At 40.4% G+C, this 18,718-nt stretch overlaps 2 protein-coding genes across 2 annotated transcripts; both read left to right on the forward strand.

The window, feature by feature from the left end:
- The first annotated feature begins 2,620 nt into the window (after nucleotides 1-2,620).
- Nucleotides 2,621-5,256, forward strand: LOC105018277 (fibroblast growth factor 3-like). The gene is made up of 3 exons (XM_010883573.3): nucleotides 2,621-3,404; nucleotides 4,075-4,178; nucleotides 4,407-5,256. The coding sequence occupies exons 1-3, from the start codon at nucleotides 3,131-3,133 to the stop codon at nucleotides 4,803-4,805; spliced, it is 777 nt and encodes a 258-aa protein (XP_010881875.2). The 5' UTR covers nucleotides 2,621-3,130; the 3' UTR covers nucleotides 4,806-5,256.
- A 2,552-nt stretch (nucleotides 5,257-7,808) lies between these two features.
- On the forward strand, nucleotides 7,809-9,867 carry LOC105018278 (fibroblast growth factor 4B). Its single transcript, XM_010883575.3, has 3 exons — nucleotides 7,809-8,109; nucleotides 9,026-9,129; nucleotides 9,497-9,867. Exons 1-3 carry the CDS (start codon nucleotides 7,809-7,811, stop codon nucleotides 9,671-9,673), a joined length of 582 nt encoding a protein of 193 aa, XP_010881877.2. The 3' UTR covers nucleotides 9,674-9,867.
- Nucleotides 9,868-18,718: the final 8,851 nt, after the last annotated feature.

The following is an 18,718-nucleotide window of genomic DNA, read 5'->3' on the forward strand; positions in this document are numbered from 1 at the left end:
GGGAACTAATGTCACAGTGTTTCACTGCAGGCCCGTGCACAGATAGACCCCAGTGGGGGCTTGGCCCCCTGCCCTTTACCCCTCCAACTCCACCAGTGCCCTTTTTGCCCATCGGTCATCCGTGCCCGCATTCTATCTGCGTCATTCACACAGACGTGCATACATTTTCCATCTGCGTAATGCACATCATGGAAGCTGACCGTCATGAAGAAGCCAATGAGGGCATTGCACCCAATGTCCGTTCCGCAGCCTACAATCCTAAGGAGCCTTTTTGTCAATTGTGCCTCTCGAAAGGTCAGTGCACGGCCCTGTTTCACTTATACATACCCTTTCTGCTGGGCAAGAAGTGCGAATGCCACTCACTCACTCACTCACTGACTGACTGACTGACTGACTGGATACCCCTTATTAAATAGCGGAGTGGGTGGAGACGCAGACTAGCAAACCAGAAGTGCTGTGTTCAAGCCTTGTCAGAATCAAAACAGATTATGCATTAGGATTTGTTCAGAATAGACAGAATCAATGTCATTCACGATTGAAAGAAAAATAAACATTGTTGTGCCATGAAATTAAATAGCTTTGGCAGTGTAAATTTCATCTACAGTCTTTTTAGCAATTGCTCAATTCTTATGACTATGCCAAGTAGTAAGTTAGTAGATATTAGTAAGCCTATTACTGGCTAATAAGCTGTTAAGACGGCCAGTGGCCGTTTTAAAGCCATGCACTGCATAGATGATGTTTGTGGTGGAGGTACACTTAATAAGAAACATTAGTGAGTTTAACACAATGCTTAATGGTGTCTAGCGAAATATTCAAACTTAGCTAATGTCGAGACGCTATACCGATACCATGCAGACATATAGCTCTGTGGTGAAGTGGTTTAAAATACAGCCATGTGGGAGACCCTGGTTCGTATCCAGTGAGGACAACAATTTTCATCACTTTTAATTGTGGGCCGGCTGAGCTAGGCTTTTCTGGTTTTTATCCCATTGCCAAATCCTTGTTTAAGCTACAGAGAAAGACAATAAAATACAGAAATGGCTTCTTAGAATATGCCTAATAAAAGGCCTTTCTTTTGACCATTCAAAATAACACCATTCTACTGGTGTTATTTTGTAAGCTGTTCGTGTGTTGATGTGAGCAGTTTCATCAATAATGTCTTGCTGGACACAAGTATGTTTTAAAGTATTGGGGTACATCGTGTACTTTAAATTATGATTCACAAATCTATCTTGTTCGCTTTGACCACATCTGCTGTGTTCAACAAAGTTGTATGTAGCACTGAAGTGGGTGCAGGACTGTGACGTAACACTTGCTGTCGGCAACCACATTCTCTGTGCGTGAGAGAGGTGCACACTGAGGACAGTCCAACAGGGAGGTTTATTCACAGACACAAATTTAAAATGTATCTTTGTTTCCTTTTAAATGAAAATATTAAAGCAAATTTAAGGGAACAAATTTTCCGTTATGAGATACATTTCCCTACAAATTAAAATGTACCATATGTTAACGCTAGGAATAATAAAAAGCTATTTAGCAGATGCTCTTAAACAGATTGACTTACAGGAGCAATCACGGTTAAGTGCCTCAGTCAAGCCAGCGACCTTTGGGTGAATTTAGCAATTCACCTTTGTTCCTCGTCTTAACATTTTCATTTAATTCATTTTTGGAAAACATCTAATATGTCTTGGATTTAATTCAAGTATTATTAAAGCATGTTCAATAGATGAAGTATAATTATATATTATTCTTGTAATTATATCAAAACACCTATTACACATCCGTTGCATTACGTTATGTACATCATAGCTAAATACAGCACATTCCTCAGATGTTACCAGCAAAGTGGACTGAAAACGCTTTCCTACCTCAACAGCCTGGTTGAAATTCTGGGTACTGTCTCAGGGACAAAACAACAATGCCAGATTGGGATTGGATCTATCAGTCTTTTAGTTACTGTTTAGTTGATGTAACTGCTAGGCTATCAGATGCTAGGCTGCTAGGCTAATAAGTTCAACTTATAGTTTGTTTTAAAGGTTGTGCAGTTAAAGATGTCTACAAATATAATTAAGTATTGACACTAACATACGTGTGAAAGCAGCAGCTATATGGGTCAAACTCAAACCTTTCATCTTCTGTGGTGTTCTACATCTACTGTTCCTTTCCCTTTGGACAGTTAATGTGCTTAGTTCACGCATGCTATCATAGCACTCCTAATCTGTGAATAGTATGAGATGATAAATACTGTAAATCGATTAAATAGCCTACGTTAAGCGATGATCAATCACGGGTGATGCCTACCATCATTGTGCCCTTTTTTGAGAGTCAAGAGTAATACCTACTTGTAATCCCTCATTTGTTCTAGGAGCGCTGTTCTACATCATACCTTCAGCTCTTTCAAATTATTTTGTTTTTCAGTCTGCATACAGCGCTAGTCACAACATTTTACAAAATATTGACAGGAGAATACCCTTTGAGTGCGGGGATAGGACTTCATGAAACATCTGTGTGTGTTGATCATGATGCCTGTTCTGTAACTTCATATAGTGTCCAGCTGTTTCGAATGTGCACAAATTACTGTGAAACAAATACTGGCCTCTTCACCACTGGTGTCTTCGTTTCAACGTATTTCCACCAAGTGGGCAAGTCAGGAGCAAATAGTTTGAATTGACCAGTGGAATGCTGGTGTTGAAACTGGCGGTATATAATTTGGGAATGCCTAATTGCCATTTTGGATCCATCAAAAGTAAAGCTGCGAGGAAAGCTCTGCCCTCAGAAATGGGTGGCTCGCCCTTTGTGATGCGGCTTTGAGCATTGAGCCTGTATGTGTGTGTCGTGTAATTTTATCCATCCATAGCCTATAGCGTACTGTTCTCCCCATGGCTCGCACTGATTCATTCCTTCCTCGGTCATCGATGGGGCAATTTAATCAGCAACTTTGTTTTTCGAGCAACTTCGATTTCTCACGTGAGCTATCTTTGTGTCATTGCGAATGAAAAATAGAAGAGCAAAACACATTGTGTCTAGGTTTGGATTAATTATGGACCTACTAAGTCTTCGATGGAAACTATTGAGTTCGTTTGTGGCACTCAAAGAAAAGGACTAAAAGATTATTATCAGCCATGCAATAATGGTTGTAATTCTGGTCTTACTATTGCTGAATGTATTGCATCCCAGTTACCAAAAACCCTGTTCAACCATAGTGGTAAGGACCACTTTGCGGTGCGCTAGTGGGCAGAGATGTGACCCGAGGCAGCGCAGGGATGTTGGGGGGCGCGGAGGAGTGTACGAGTACCTTGGGGGAGCACCGAGACACAGAAAGTTGTATTGTGCCACGAAGTATCATTTACAAATACATCCCAGTGGAAAAATAGACGGGACCTTGGAGGAGAACAATCCGTTTAGTGAGTAAAGTGTAATTGCTTACTTTTATAATATTTAAGACAAGTAAAGCTGTATGGAGTCAAAGCATGCGTATCAAAGTTTATGTCCAGTCGCTGTGTAGGCTACATTTATTATTGTATGGGGAAATCAATATTAAACGTACATTAATGAATGCTGGAATAAAAAAATAAAACGTTTATTATTGCATGGGTAAGTCACGTTTTTTTTTTTTTTTACCGGATACAAGTGGGCAATTCTATGGAGTTCTTTGGGCCCTCTTCATATTAAAATGTCTGTGGTAAGAATTACAGCTACAGTTAAAACCAAGTAGGCTATGTTCAAAACACTGGAAGTGTTTTCTGTCAGTTCCCTGGACCGCTGTTTGCTAAATGTTGCTGGAAATGGGATGGAGGCTATACCATCAGAACTAACCTATGGCCGGGAGATGTGAGGTGGCTGACAGTACAGTATTCAAAGCATGGGGAACTTATTTGTGTTGATTCAATGTTCCTGGTAAATCTGTTGAGTTGTAGCATGCTGACAACTAACTTTAATTTATTTAATGAGACTTACAGAAGTGTTTTAGGTATGGGAGAGTGTTAATGTTGCTATCCATGTGTACTCAAATTCAATTTGTTTAACTTGCTATCCAGGTATATTGGAGATGATTTAATGTATGTTGCTACCCAGGTATATTGGAGATCACAGCAGTGGATGTGGGAGTAGTGGCGATTAAAGGACTATTCTCTGGGAGATTTCTGGCCATGAACGAAAAAGGACGACTTTATGCTTCGGTAAATATGATCAGATTTCTGATAACGGCTCAATGCTATCTCTTATTTCTGACTCATTGATTCAAAGAAAACAAAAACACAATTAAAAACTATTCAGTAACATTCTCTGTGTGTATGTGTGCATAGGTGTGTGTGAGAGACGTGCGCGCGTGTGTGTGTGTGTGTGTGTGTGTCCGTGTGCACTTCTCTTGTAGCATAGCCTGTGGTTTCAACATTGTCACCTTTCAGGCAGCCTTCAACTCGGAGTGCGAGTTCATGGAGCGAATCCATGAGTTGGGCTACAACACCTACGCCTCGCGCCGCTTCTGGACATCCCCGTCATCCCCATCATCCCCGTCATCCACGTCCACCGGCAGGCGAAGGGCGAGTGTCGAGAGGCTGTGGTACGTGTCGATCAACGGAAAGGGACGGCCGAAGAGCGGCCAGAAGACCCGCAGGACCGAGAAGGCCTCGCTATTCCTGCCCAGGATCCTGGGCCATAAAGACCATGACCTGGTTCACCTGCTGTTCAACAGTAGTCTAGGGTACAGACAGACGGCCCACAGACTCACAGGGAGCACAAGGCAGAGGAGACACAGACACACTTCCGGAGCCCTGGAGTCTGGCAGCGATGATGAGGATGACTGACACAGAAGAGCTCCTGTTGCTTTTCCACCACAAACACACGCAAACACACACACACATACTCAGGCAAACAGAAACTCTCTCTCTCACACAAACACACACACACACTTAAATATACTCAGAGTGATGTAGAACATTAGAATGCATATTATGTTCATGCTGTCCTATGATGTTTCCGAGAGGATGAAGACTGCTGAATGTTTTTTTGTACTGTTACTGTTAACTCACGTTATTGGATATGTTTGTCCTGTGCTGTAATTCATATGAATACATTGGGAAGGATGTATGCGAGCTACTCGAGAAAATTATGTAGCAAATGCACTTTGTTGGAACTTTCTGTATGCCCTCTCAGTTTCAGATGGTAGAGGTCAGCTTAGCCGATGCCAGGCCAGCACCGGTGAATCCCAGTGGATAAAAGTTATTTCCTTTAATTGTGTAGCTCAATTTCCATGGCATTGTCTATTTATTTGCCTCTGTTACTTGTTACATAAATACTTTTTGATCAAAATGTTTTCATTGTTGGGTTTCTACTCTGACTCAAGTTTCATCACTGTGTTAGTCTAGATTTCCACAGCTATTCTTCTCTGGGAGAATTCTGCAGAAATATCTCAAAATAACTGTGTAGGGAATCTGTGAATCATTTGGGTAATCAATACTAACAAATATTGAAACTGTCAGGGTTGCGATTTCAGAGTTCTAGGCTACTGTTATTACTATGACACATGTGTTCTGTGTGATCTGAGTTGAGCACAGGTTTGGTTCTGTTCATATGTAGACACTGCACCCTATGGGTCAAAAGTCAAACCTCTTTAGAGACTAATTTCTTAAGAAATGACATGCCATTACAGACACATATCTTTATTAAATATATATATATATATATTAGTTTAACAAATTCACCAAGAGATTTAAAGAGAGAGATTTAAAGACAATTTAGAAAACAATAATAAAAGTCTGGATCATTGTTTTTCCTTTTTTATGGTTATGGATTTTCAGTGTGTATATTCACAGTAAAGTATTCATAAGTAATGTTCTTACAAAGGCAATGGATTTCTTTCAAATAATAAATTCGTGACTGCGACTTTAACACTATTTCAGTGCCAGCATTGGTGAATCCGGTACCCATGCAATACACGCATTCAATGAAAACGTAAAACCACGTGGATGAAAAGCAGTACCAAGGAGAGCGGCTGTGAATGTTTACTTAAACAAAGGCTTATTGGGTTTATGTACACACACAAATGTAGAATATCAGGCTATTTGAAGAGCTGAAAGAGTACTGAAGCTTAATTTTCACCAAACAAAAAGCATCCACGCTGGATATCATAAAATAAAAGAAGTATTCCTATAACTATAAAAATTTCTAGAGTTGAACATATTACTCTGAATCCAACAGTTCCGTGAAGCACTTGCGATTTGGGCGTTCAGTATAAGAAATATCCGAACAATCAAATGATTAAAATATAATTTCTTCTTTGCAAAACGGAAGTTTTAGCCATCGTTAGCAACAACAATTAAGGCGCATTCCCTCCAGAATTAATTACACATCCTAAATATATCAAGAACAGTTGTGAGCAGGTGCAATAGTCAGTCCCCGTGTCAGCTCACGTCTTCTCCTTGTCAATTTGACCATGTATTAACTACAATCGCAAATGTCGCTATATAATCAATAGGGGTGAAGGGGCCATAGGGTTCAAACCACCAGCGCACCTTCGAGTATCCCTCTTAATTGAACTTATATGATAAAAATTGAGTGTTGCATCGTTTTTTTTACTCATATGCTGTTCTACTTCAGGCAAGGTCATCGTGGGAAAAAAAAGGTTCGGTCTGAAAACCGGAAGCACTAACCGCCTGTGTGCAAAGGAGTGCACATTCTGGGTAATTAGACTGGGTTTTTCTGTTCAAATAACTTTAAGCTAAGAATTCATCTGCATAATAGGGTCATGTTTGAAAATGTCTTACATTTTGTATCCCTTTTAAAACTGATATTTTGCATTCTATTAATGTAATAAACAAGTTACTGTATTTTTGTGTAGGCCTCCAACAAAATATAGGCTCTTTTTATTTGTTGAGGATTACATTCTGTCCAAGTAATCGCTTTTTACCCTGTCGAGAAAATAAAAATGATCGATAAGAATGCTGTTGTTTTCCTGTTATGATTCATTTACAGCACGGTCTCCTATTCAAGTATGTTAGCTTTTCAGTTTCCTATTCTGCATCCTGCAATACATCATTTATTCTATTTCAAATAAAGTTTTAGACAAAGATCTCATGCGTAATTCTTCCGGTCGCCTGGACATATACGGAAGGTCTGTGACGAACAATCTAAATATATAGGCTTGAGTAAAGTTGTATGTGTCAACTCACATTAGATCAATTACTTCAACTGAGCGAATTGAGTTGTTTGGTGCGCACTGCCACCATCAGAAATCACCACCAATGTCCTTTTTACGTCTCGGGGTAGGCGTGAGGATGATCTGGAATCAGTTTTGTTCGCTTTAGTTGACCGTGAATAAGGCTTTACGGACAGATCCTAGATCAGCATTCGTACTCCGATACGCTTTGTGGATACGGGCTCTGAGCGCAAAAAAAGTAGGGGGGGGGGGCGTCTAAGTGACTTCGCGTGGAAGGTAACTATGATGCGTGTGTATTGAGAGCAACCTTTACAGTAGGTGGCGCGTGATGTAATTTCGTAGCACATATAAGTATCGTGAAAAGAGACATGGCCAAGTCCTGCAAGACGACAACAACACCAGAGCCAAGCTACTCGGAATAGAGTGATACAAAAACACTCAGCGGATCCATTGCAGTAGCCTACAGAAAAGACTTAATGCAGACGGAGAAAGAAGTTCACTGTTTCACTGGATAGCCTGGTTGGGCTGAGTCACACAGTTCCACAAACTTTTCTGTCTACCTGTGAGCACCTCAGACAGGGGAATAGGGGTTTTGGGGATTTTTTTAAAATTTATTTCAGCAAACACGTGTGACAGTTCCAACCGTACAGGGATGTCTGATCACGCTTCCTGGCTACCAGTACGACTGCTGGTGTGGGGACTGATATGTAGCTCAGTGCGCACTGCCCCATTCGCTGGAAAACAGAACGGCAGTCTTGAGCGGCACTGGGAAACGCTATACTCTCGCTCACTGGCTCGGAACCCATGGGAAAAGAGAGAAATCAACCGGGACGGTGACTATCTAATGGGCATCAAAAGACTTCGACGTCTCTACTGCAATGTTGGCATTGGGTTTCACATTCAAGTTTTACCAGACGGAAAGATAACTGGAATACATAATGAAAATAGATACAGTGAGTACATTTTCATTATTATAGTAAAACTTTTTAAAAAAGCACGTCCCTCTCGGTCTGCAACTGCAATCTGTTAGTGCTATGCGCCACCAGTTAGGAACTTCTTATTGAAGAATATCCTAGAGTGAATTAACATAGTACCGTGTCTAGATTTGGCTACTAGCGAATTGACGTCACTGGTTTGTTTTATCGTCTCATTCTGCCATGAGGACAGTGGAAGGATGCAGTGGTGTGTTTAGCCGAGAGTTAATTTCAAGTCATTTCAGCTTCTTTGCAAAACTTTCATTAATGCGCCTCCTTGAACAATTTTCGCGGCCCAATTTCAAATATAAAGGCTTCAGGACATGTTTCTGACGCGTCAAAATGAATCAGAGATAGCAGGTTTACCTGGAAGTTTAGCCTCACTGATTTCCATGGGCTCAATTGGGTCAGCTATATTCTCTGCAGCAAAATCTATTATGGGGAATAACATTCCACTCTGGTTTATGTCCAGTATAAAATCTAATATATTTGTGTTATTAATTCCCTGCAAAGTTGTTGATGTGAATATTGTTTATGTACAATACTAGTCAAGCCAAGCCAAATTTATGTCTTTACCTTGATAAACATTCCAGGTTCTGTACAGGCAGTGTTCTCAAAACCCCAACCTGTTGCTTGGAACTTCACTGAGAGGAAGTCTATATCATATTTTGCCCCAATGCTCCAATTCGTCACGTGAAGGGAGGAAAGCATCATTTCCTTGCAGGATGCTTCAGTAACAGTTTTAAAATAGATCTAGACCATTCCAATTCAGTCTCCCTTATCACATTAATCTTTTTTTACCACACTGAAATATACAATGGATTATAAACAACGTTGTTTTGGTTCAGATAAGAACAGTATAAACAGAACAGTAATATTGTTTGTCTCATTTCAGGTCTCCTTGAGATATCCCCTGTGGAGAGAGGAGTTGTGACTCTCTTTGGTGTCCGAAGTGGTCTGTTTCTGGCTATGAATGGCAAAGGGAAACTCTATGGATCTGTAAGTATATATTACATGATATCTAGGATGTTTTTGGGTTCACAACTTTGCTTGAGGTTAGATCTTCACAGAAGAAATAATAGCCAGTGCCTTGGCATGTTTTACACACAGCACATGAATGTTATTTTGAGCTTGGCCACAGTTGCAATCAATAAAATGTGTATATCCTTCCCTTTCTGTTGAGTCCAGCATACATTATACATTGTAAAGTTAAATTGGTCCCCAAAAAATCCTACATTTTTAAAATGTACATGTGATTTGGGAAATGAGTTCAACAGAGGTTCAACAGCTATGGAATAGTCTACTGAAATTGCATACATGTTCCTTACTCTGAGACTTAACCTGTCCTCTATCGTTCCCTCTCTAGGGTCACTACAATGATGAATGCAAGTTCAAGGAAAACCTCTTGGCAAATAACTACAATGCGTATGAATCAGCAGCCCACCCTGGGATGTATATTGGACTAAGTAAGACTGGCAAAACCAAAAAAGGAAACAGGGTTACACCAGCAATGACAGTGACACACTTCTTACCGAGGATCTGATTGGGCCCATAGACTGCGTACTAGTATCGCCAAGAGAGGGTTTAGGAGAGACTGGAAACCATGCACTTTCAAATGTTTGAGTGTGATTAATTTAAATTATTTATTTATGAATCTAGATACTTTTTATATTTTTGGAGAAAGAAAGTAAGGTAAACGGGAAAATGAATAGAGACACTTGTTTTAGTTTTGTATCTATAAAATGTGCTGCTATAAGTGTCTTGAGAGTATACTTTTTTTTTTTAAGTCAAGTGGATTTTGCACTGTTTCTAAGTACTGTTGTGCAGCAATGGTTTTGCAGTAAATGTTCTCATCTAATCTGTATGCTTTTGAAAGATTTTAGGGAAGCCAAGGTTGTCAGATCATTACATATTAATACAATTATACTAAAGGTTCAAACCAATAAATAACCTAATCCCGTAATAGTCAAATTGATCAATTCAATGACAAATACGGCTTCCAAAAATTCAACATCACAACTGTTTTCCTGTATTGAATTTGTAACTAAATAGATGGCATGGGTCCAACTTGTGTGATTGCAGTATTTTGTATGTAAGACAGACTGTTTTTTAGTTTTCCATTCCAAATTGGTTTAGCTTTTTACTACCTCAGTATGAAACTACAGCAATTGCTCTTTCTCTTGTATGTCATTTTGTCATCTTTCAGAAGCATGAAATATGACCTTGCCAAACATCAATGTTTTACGAGTTAAAATAGCCTACACTGTATTACTAATTAGGTAAAATCCCCCAAAAAATGAATGGAACTGATAGAGGTAGTTTAGCTATGTTTGGACGGCACGTCTGTAGTGGACAGTTTGGGTTAAAGTTAACTCGTGTCTGAGGTGGACCTTTTTGTTGTACGCATGTGTGGCAAACCCTTACATTGCACATGCATCACAAACGACTGTATTCTCCACCTCTCCCAGAATAGTGAAAGTAGAGTAGTATTACTAAACTTGGACATTGTCGACGTGTTGTGTTTTGTCTGTATTTTAATATCCTGTTGTACACAATGCCTGGTATGCGGTTTTGATGTCAACTAAGAACCCATATTTGCGTTGGGAGTGTGTTTATATTTTTTATTTTATTTTTTTATCATGCTAACTTTACCAAGAAGAATGTAATTTCTTGCTGGCACGGGGAAGTGGGAAAAATGAACATATATTTTAAAACTGAAAACTAAAACTAGATTTGTTTCTTACTGTGTTCATTGATATTATCCCTTGTGACAACCTTCATTCAGTTTAACATTATATTACATTCCCTGCTATGCATTTCATATACGTGTATCAACATTATTTTTATGTCTGTAGTTTTATACAGGTCTCGTTCAACATTGTGGTGTATGTGCCGTGCACATTATCAAATAACGAAAAGGAAATAAATTGTGTTCTGCATCAGTCTGTTGATCAATCTGTGACTCTTAACCACCAGATCAATCAAATAACATTACAAGTCCAAGTGAAGCTAAACAGCTAGGAATTTATGCTAGGAATAATGCTAAAACCTGTCAACCATTTACATCAACGGTATATGAAATGCACACATAAGCCTATTACAGATAATATGTCCATACTAATGACCTTGACTGCTTGGTGCAGAACTGAAGGATACATCTGAGAAATGTAGGCCTATCACACACTGCCATTACAGAGAATTCTTACAGAGTGTGCGTCTCTGAAAGATGAGTTGGGAAGAATACAGTTCAGTCTGTAAAAATAGATTATATCTCAACGAGACAACTTGTATAAAAAAAGATTAAATAAATAAAAAGAAATGGTTGGCTCAGTGTGTTACACTAAATAATAGGGTGCCCAAATGTGACTGTCTTGGAATACCTTCTCAAAAAGGACAAAACGGCACCAAGAACTAAAAGATGAAACATGATGACAAAGTGGATTATAGACTATCTTACTTGACCCTGTAATTTACACACATATACAGAGCTGCAAAATACCATATGTATTCATAATTTAATGGCAGCCTTTCTGTAGGACTTTAAATCTAGATAGATCTCAGCTTCATTTCACGTCTGTTTAATGGCAAGAATGGTGGAAACAGGCTACTGAACAAAAAGTGTAAAAAGATTCATCTGGGATTGTCATGTTGTTAACTTTTAGTTCTACTTCCAACAGTCATGAGTTCAAATCCACACTTCTTAGGGTATTGGGAGGTCATCGTATCATTGAGACGATGGGGTAATTTGTATGCTTGGATTTATTACCTTATTCACTCAAGATTAACATGTTAAAAGCCTGGTAATTTCACGCCTCTCTAAAGTGGTAATGTTGCTGAAGTCTTGTCAATAAATTGGCCATGCTAATGGAGAGTAACGCAAGTAGATTGCTGCAGGCTAAGACAGTGTGAATGGAGGACAAAGCACTCGTCAATATGAGTGTGATTTCAATGAATGAATGAATGAATGTCAGGAAAGCATCAGTCCAGCCTTGTTTGGGTCTACTCAGTATCTACACCTGCCATTCACTACAGAGTTGAGAAGTTACAATCACAGTGACAGGAAAAAAAATCAAATCATTGACAGCACTGTCACAATTTTGTAACTATTTTGCCTCTTAGCGACACTATTAAAAGTAATGTGTCACAGTCACAGATCTGCAGAAAGATTTTTTTGGCTTGCTAATGTTTTTGTTTGAATTAAATGCATCTGGACACCTTTACAGCAACCAGTTCCTTATCTTTATAGAATAAGAGTTGTCTGAAGGCTGAGAGGAATACGACATGAAGGAAAAAGCACTTATAGTTATGAAAACTATGATTAATATCTTTGTGCTGCGAACTGTCTGGAGGACAATTCCGGTCATTTCCAAAAAGTGCCCTCAACAACAACGCTTCCCAAACCTTTTGGGTTCCTGTAGCACTAATAGAATTTAGCTCTGTCCAGATTAGCCCCGAAATATCTACAGCAGATTCCTGACATCACGGAGGGAAGTGGCCCATTGGGTGTAGACCAGTGTGGTGTGTGTCCGTTCCAGACAGCGGAAGTCTAGGCCTCTTCTCCATGCCTCTGTAAAAATGACAGTACACTGGTACAACCCCAGGCCAGCTTTGTCCAGCAGCTGAGAGGCCAATAAAGTGGTGTCATTTCCGCACCAATTGCTCTATCCTCATCAAAACCAATATTTGCACATGGCTTGGGTGGAACGGTGGCCTTACAACGAACCGTTTACCTCAAGGGTTCATTTTATGTCCAATAGGTCTTTGAAGTATGTTTGATGTGGGAAGGTCTTCGACTAACTCCAGAAAAACCAGGAAACTGACAACAAGGTGTGTGTTAACAGAAGGCGCATTGGCAGTAATTTGCGGTGAAGTTGACGGTCTTGGCAAACAGAGAAAGCAGCTCAGCCAGGGCAATGGCAAATGCTATTGGCTAGCTATTTTCTAGGGATTTTTTCCCCCCTCTGTCCTTTGCGGTGCTAATCAAACACACTGGCATGGAGGCTAGCAGCAGGGAGCGGTCAGCAAGCCTTGACAGCAGGTAATTGTGAAACTGCATGTATAATGCAACCGTCCTGCCACCTCCGTGTCTGAGAGCACAGGTGCCAAAAGGAGGATGTCCTCAATGCTGCTTTGGCTCCCAAAGTGATACACCGGGAGGTTTAACTGAACTCAAACATCTTGTGTTGAATGAGATGTTTGGAACTAATATCACCACTCTGACAATTCGTACTGTCCTGTAGAACATGGATATGTTAAGTAGAAAATAAAACAAATACTTACAGGTCAAAATTGTGGTTCCAGGAGTTTTTTTAACTCCTGGACCCACTTAATCTGTCTTTACCTCGACTGCTGTGAGTGACCAGCGGGGAAGCCTTTGACTATTCATGGTCTCATTAGAGTCTCAGCATCAACGAATCTTGAATCCATTAAATGACCATTTATTTTATCTCCCTTAACAAACACACAGCCTCTTTAAGGCGCAGGGGACTGGCTCAGGGACTGATGAATGCTTGGGCTTACAGAGGACGGAGCCCCGGGGCCCGAGTTACAAGGTGCCCTAAGGCAGAGTGAAATAAAAATGTATACATTGGTTTTGTTTTGTACTGCCTGGGGCCACAGGGCACCTGAGAGGCTTTGAAAGTATAGCTTAACGACAGGTCTTCACTAAGAGGCAGATTAAATAATGTTACGTTGCCTCTGTTTTCAGGATAAGACGATAGGTTAATTTCTGGGAATAACTCTCCTAAGATGATAAGTTAATTTCTGGGATTAACTCTCCTGAACCTCTTGGACTGTAGGCCTGATTGTAGAGAGCAGTGGACAGAGGACTGTTAGTACATCACAGAGAAGGTAGGTTTGGTAGTTTAGTACATGGTCTGATTTAGAAAGGTTTTTTTGCAGAACAATTAGCCACAAATGTGTCAACAACCCACAAATCAGTGTTGTACCAACGCCCCCAACAAAAACAGCTGATAGCTTCATCAGGGGCTGGCTACCTAGGACACACAAAAATGACTACTTTTGACCAAATAATTCTGTAGTAAATCTAATTAAACTTAATACTACTACTACTCCTATTAATGCTGTTGCGACTGCTAAAATTTATATGAATAATAGCAGCAAGTTATTGTCGCAATAACTGGAAGGAATATACAGCATATACAGTATATCTAGAAATGTATGCATGAGTGAATGAGTGAGTGAGTTTGCATGTGCGAATGTGTTTTTTTTGGGTGAGTGAGCCATTTCATGTGTGAGTTTATTTATGCCCTGTCATGCAGGCTGTTGAAGGTGATCAGGTGTTCAGCAGTCTGACAGCTTGTCTCTGAGTGTCTTAGTATGAGATCAAATGCTCCGGTACAGTCCTTGCTCAGCGAAGGAGTTTGAATGAAAAGACATGGCTGGGGTGAGAAGGGTCCTTGATGTAGCTGGTAAGTCTCCTGGGGGATCGAGAGGTTTGAAACTAGTGGCGGCCAGCCAATCAGAGCCTTAGGGCTGGAGCCCCACATGCGCGTGTAAAAAAAAGATGAAATAGATGTGTTTTCTCTTACATTGTGGACTGTATAGCAAATTGTGATAAAAGAAGAGCTGCATCAATGAGATACTAGATATTTCATCACATTACTTTTACATCACAGTATTAATGGACCAACTCTGCATTCTGGAATATTGATCTCTTTATCAAGAATTAACGAGATGGTGCAAAAGTACAAATACGTTAGTCACTGTCATCATGGTGGTACCACAGGGATAGAAAAGAGAATCGTAAGATAAACCCATGCTTGCCAATATAATGCTGTAGGCAGGAGGCACGACACAGGCGCAAGGAGAACGAAGGACATTTAATATAAAAGCAAGGTAACAGAAACAGAAACTAAGTCACATAACCAGAAACAAGTTACCACCGATAAGACGACCAAACAATGACCGCCAGGGTGCATAAGGGAAGGAGGAACTTGAATAGGGATGGTGATCAGAAACAGAGGTGAGGGGAATAACCACAGGTTATTGAGGGAGAGAGGGTGTTGGATCTCAGGATGCGACAGTCCTTCTGTGTTTACATGTGCATAAAAATGTGTCTCATTTCAATCAAATGTACACCGATCAGCCATAACGTTATGACCACCTGCCTAAAATGGTGTAGGTCCCCCTTTTGCCACCAAAACAGTCCGGACCCATCGATCCATGGACTCCACTAGACCTCTGAAGGTGTGCTGTGGTATCTGGCACCAAGGAAACGTGATTCATCACACCAGGCCATCTTCTTGCATTGCTCTGTGGTCCAGTTCTGATGCTCACGTGCCCATTGCAGGCGCTTTCGGAAGTGGACAGGGGTCAGCATGGGCTCCCTGACTGGTCTGTGGCTACGCAGCCCCATACGCAACAAACTGTGATGCCCGGTGTACTCCCCACATGCATCATGACCCTGTCGCCGTTTCACCGCTTTTCCTTCCTTGGACCACTTTTGATAGGTACTGACCACTGCAGACCAGGAACACCCCACAAGTGCTGCAGTTTTGGAGATGCTCTGACCCAATCATCTAGCCATCACAATTTGGCCCTTGTCAAAGTTGCTCAGATCCTTACGCTTGCCCCTTTTTCCTGCTTCTAACACATCAACTTTGAGGACAGAATGTTCATTTGCTGCCTAATATATCCCACCCACTGACAGGTGACATGATAACGAGATTATCAGTGTTATTGACATCACCTGTCAATGGTCATAATGTTATCGCTGATCAGTGTATATCTAGTCCAGGCCCGGATCTAGACTGCTTTGATTGAGGGGGTATTGGGAAATGTTGGTGGGGGGGGGGGGGGGGGGGGGGTTCAATCCATTATATAATACAGTTAGCTCCAGAAATAATTGGACACAGACACAAGTTAAGTTATTTTGGCTGTTTACCAAAATATATTCATGTTACAGTCAAATAATGTATATGGGCTTAAAGTGCAGTCTCTCAGCTTTAATTGTAAGGTTATTTACATTCAAATTGGAGGAAGGGTTTAGGAAGTACAGCTATTTAGTATGTAGCCGCCTCTTATTCAAGGGACCAAAATTAATTGGACATTTGACTCAAAAGCTATTTCATGGACAGGTGTGGGTTATTTCTTCATCAATTAAGCAGGTAAAAGGTTGATTCTAGAGTTGATTCTAGGTGTGGCATTTGCATTTGGAAGCTGTTGCTGTGAGCCCACAAAATGCGGTCAAAGGAGCTCTCAATGCAAGTGAAACAGGTCATCCTTAGGCTGCAAAAAATTTAATCTGAGAGACATTTGGAGTGGCCAAATCAACAGTTTGGTACATTCTGAGAACAAAAGAACACACTGGTGAGCTCTGCAACACAAAAAGGCCTGGACGTCCACAGAAGACAACAGTGGTGGATGAATGTAGGATCCATTCCATGGTAAAGAAAAACCCCTTCACAACATCCAGCAAAGTGAAGAACACTCTCCAGGAGGTAGACATATCATTATCCAAGTCTACTGAGAGATGACTTCACGAGAGCAAATACAAAGGATTCACTGGTGCAATAATAGAAAGGCCAGATTAGACTTTGCCAAAAAACATATAAAAAAGCCAGCCCAGTTATGGAACAGCATTCTTTGGACAGATTAAACTATGATCAACATGTACCAGAATGATGGGAAGAAAAAGTATGGAGAAGGCTTGGACCGGCTCATGATCCGAAGCGTACCACATCATCTGTAAAACACAGTGGAGGCAGTGTGATGGCATGGACATGCATGGCTTCCAATGGCACTGGGTCACTAGTGTTTATTGACGATGTGACAGAAGACAGAAGATGCCGGATGAATTCTGAAGTGTATAGGGATGTCTGTTCAGATTCAGCCAAATTCAACAATGTTGATAGGACGCTGCTTCCCTTTAAAGATGGACAATGACCCAAAACTGCACAACTGCAAAAGCAACCCAGGAGTTTATTTAAGCAAAGAAGTGGAATATTCTGCAATGGCCGAGTCAATCACTTGATCTCAACCCGATCGAGCATGCATTTCACTTGCTGAAGACAAAACCTAAGGCAGAAAGACCCACGAACAACTGAAGACAGCTGCTGTAAAGGCCTGGTAAAGCATCACAAAGGAGGAAACCCAGCGTTTGATGATGTCCATGCATTCCAGACTTCAAGCAGTCATTGCCTGCAAAGGATTCTCAACAAATTATTAAAATGAAAATTTTAGTTATGATCAAGTTAATTTGTCCAAATACATTTGAGGCCAGGAAATAAGGGGACTGTGTATGAAAATGGTTGCAATTCCTAAATATTTAATACAATATTTTTGTTCAACCCCTTGAATTAAAGCTGAAAGTCACTTCAATTGCATCTCGGTTGTTTCATTTCAAATCCATTGTGGTGGCATACAGAGCAAAAACTATGACAATTCTGTCCGTCTCCAAATATTTCCAGATCAAACAGTAAGTGATGTAAAAAGCAGGGCTATTGGGAGCTTTCGCCTCACAACATGACACAGCCTAAAAGTAAATTGATATTTTCTGATCATTTAAAGTATGATAGGATATTAGAACAGTTTATAACAAATATAATTTTTTTACCCACCTCCAACCCCTATCAATATGACAATATTACAATTATGGCCAATTTTACAATTCTTAAAATGCTTAAATGCTTGATATTACAGTGGTTCTCAAAATGTTTACACTGCGTACCAACTCAAAAAATATTTCACTGAATATACAGTGGATCTAAAAAATCTACACACCCCTGTTAAAATGCCAGGTTCTTGTGATGTGAAAGAAGGAGACAAAGATAAATCATGTCAAAACTTTTTCCACCTTTAATGTGACCTATAACGTTTCAATAGAAAAACAAACAGATCTTTGAGGGGGAAAAATACTAAAAGAAAAACTCACAATAACCTGGTTGCATAAGTGTGCACACCCTTAAACTAATACTTTGTTGAAGCACCTTTTGATTTTTATTACAGCAGTCAGTCTTTTTGGGTAGGAGTCTATTAGCATGGACCATCTTGATGTGGCAATATTTGCCCACTCTTCTTTGCAAAAGCGCTCCAAATCCGTCAGATTGCGAGGACATTTCCTGTTCACAGCCCTCTTCAGATCACCCCACAGATGTTCAATTGGATTCAGGTCTGGGCTCTGGCTGGGCCATTCCAAAACATTCATCTTCTTCTGGTGAAGCCATGCTTTTGTGGATTTGGATGTGTGCTTTGGGTCGTTGTCATACTGAAAGGTGAACTTCCTCATCATCCTCAGCTTTCTAACGAACAGCTGAAGGTTCTGTGCCAAAATTGCTTGGTATTTGGAACTGTTCATTATTCCCTCCACTCTGACTAAGGCCCTGGTTCCAGCTGAAGAAAAACAGCCCCAAAGCATGATGCTGCCATCACCATGCTTCACTGTGAGTATGGTGTTCTTTGAGTCATGTGCAGTGTTGTTTTTGCGCCAAACATACCTTTTGGAATTATGGCCAAAAAGTTCATTCTTGGTTTCACCAGATCATAACACACTTTCCCATGTGCTTTTGGGGGACTTGATGTTTGTTTTTGGAAACTTCAGCCAGGCTTGGATGTTTTTCTTTGTAAG

The sequence above is a fragment of the Esox lucius genome, chromosome 19, assembly GCF_011004845.1.
Source record: "Esox lucius isolate fEsoLuc1 chromosome 19, fEsoLuc1.pri, whole genome shotgun sequence".
NCBI classification, from domain to species: domain Eukaryota; kingdom Metazoa; phylum Chordata; class Actinopteri; order Esociformes; family Esocidae; genus Esox; species Esox lucius.

Excerpts from the sequence above, each read along its gene's own strand:
- LOC105018277 (XM_010883573.3), top strand. The coding sequence starts at position 3,131 with ATGGTTGTAATTCTGGTCTTACTATTGCTGAATGTATTGCATCCCAGT. Across the intron at positions 3,405-4,074 it reads GGAGGAGAACAATCCGTTTA|GTATATTGGAGATCACAGCA; the intron begins GTGAGTAAAGTG and ends GTTGCTACCCAG. Across the intron at positions 4,179-4,406 it reads AAGGACGACTTTATGCTTCG|GCAGCCTTCAACTCGGAGTG; the intron begins GTAAATATGATC and ends GTCACCTTTCAG.
- LOC105018278 (XM_010883575.3), top strand. The coding sequence starts at position 7,809 with ATGTCTGATCACGCTTCCTGGCTACCAGTACGACTGCTGGTGTGGGGA. Across the intron at positions 8,110-9,025 it reads ACATAATGAAAATAGATACA|GTCTCCTTGAGATATCCCCT; the intron begins GTGAGTACATTT and ends GTCTCATTTCAG. Across the intron at positions 9,130-9,496 it reads AAGGGAAACTCTATGGATCT|GGTCACTACAATGATGAATG; the intron begins GTAAGTATATAT and ends TTCCCTCTCTAG.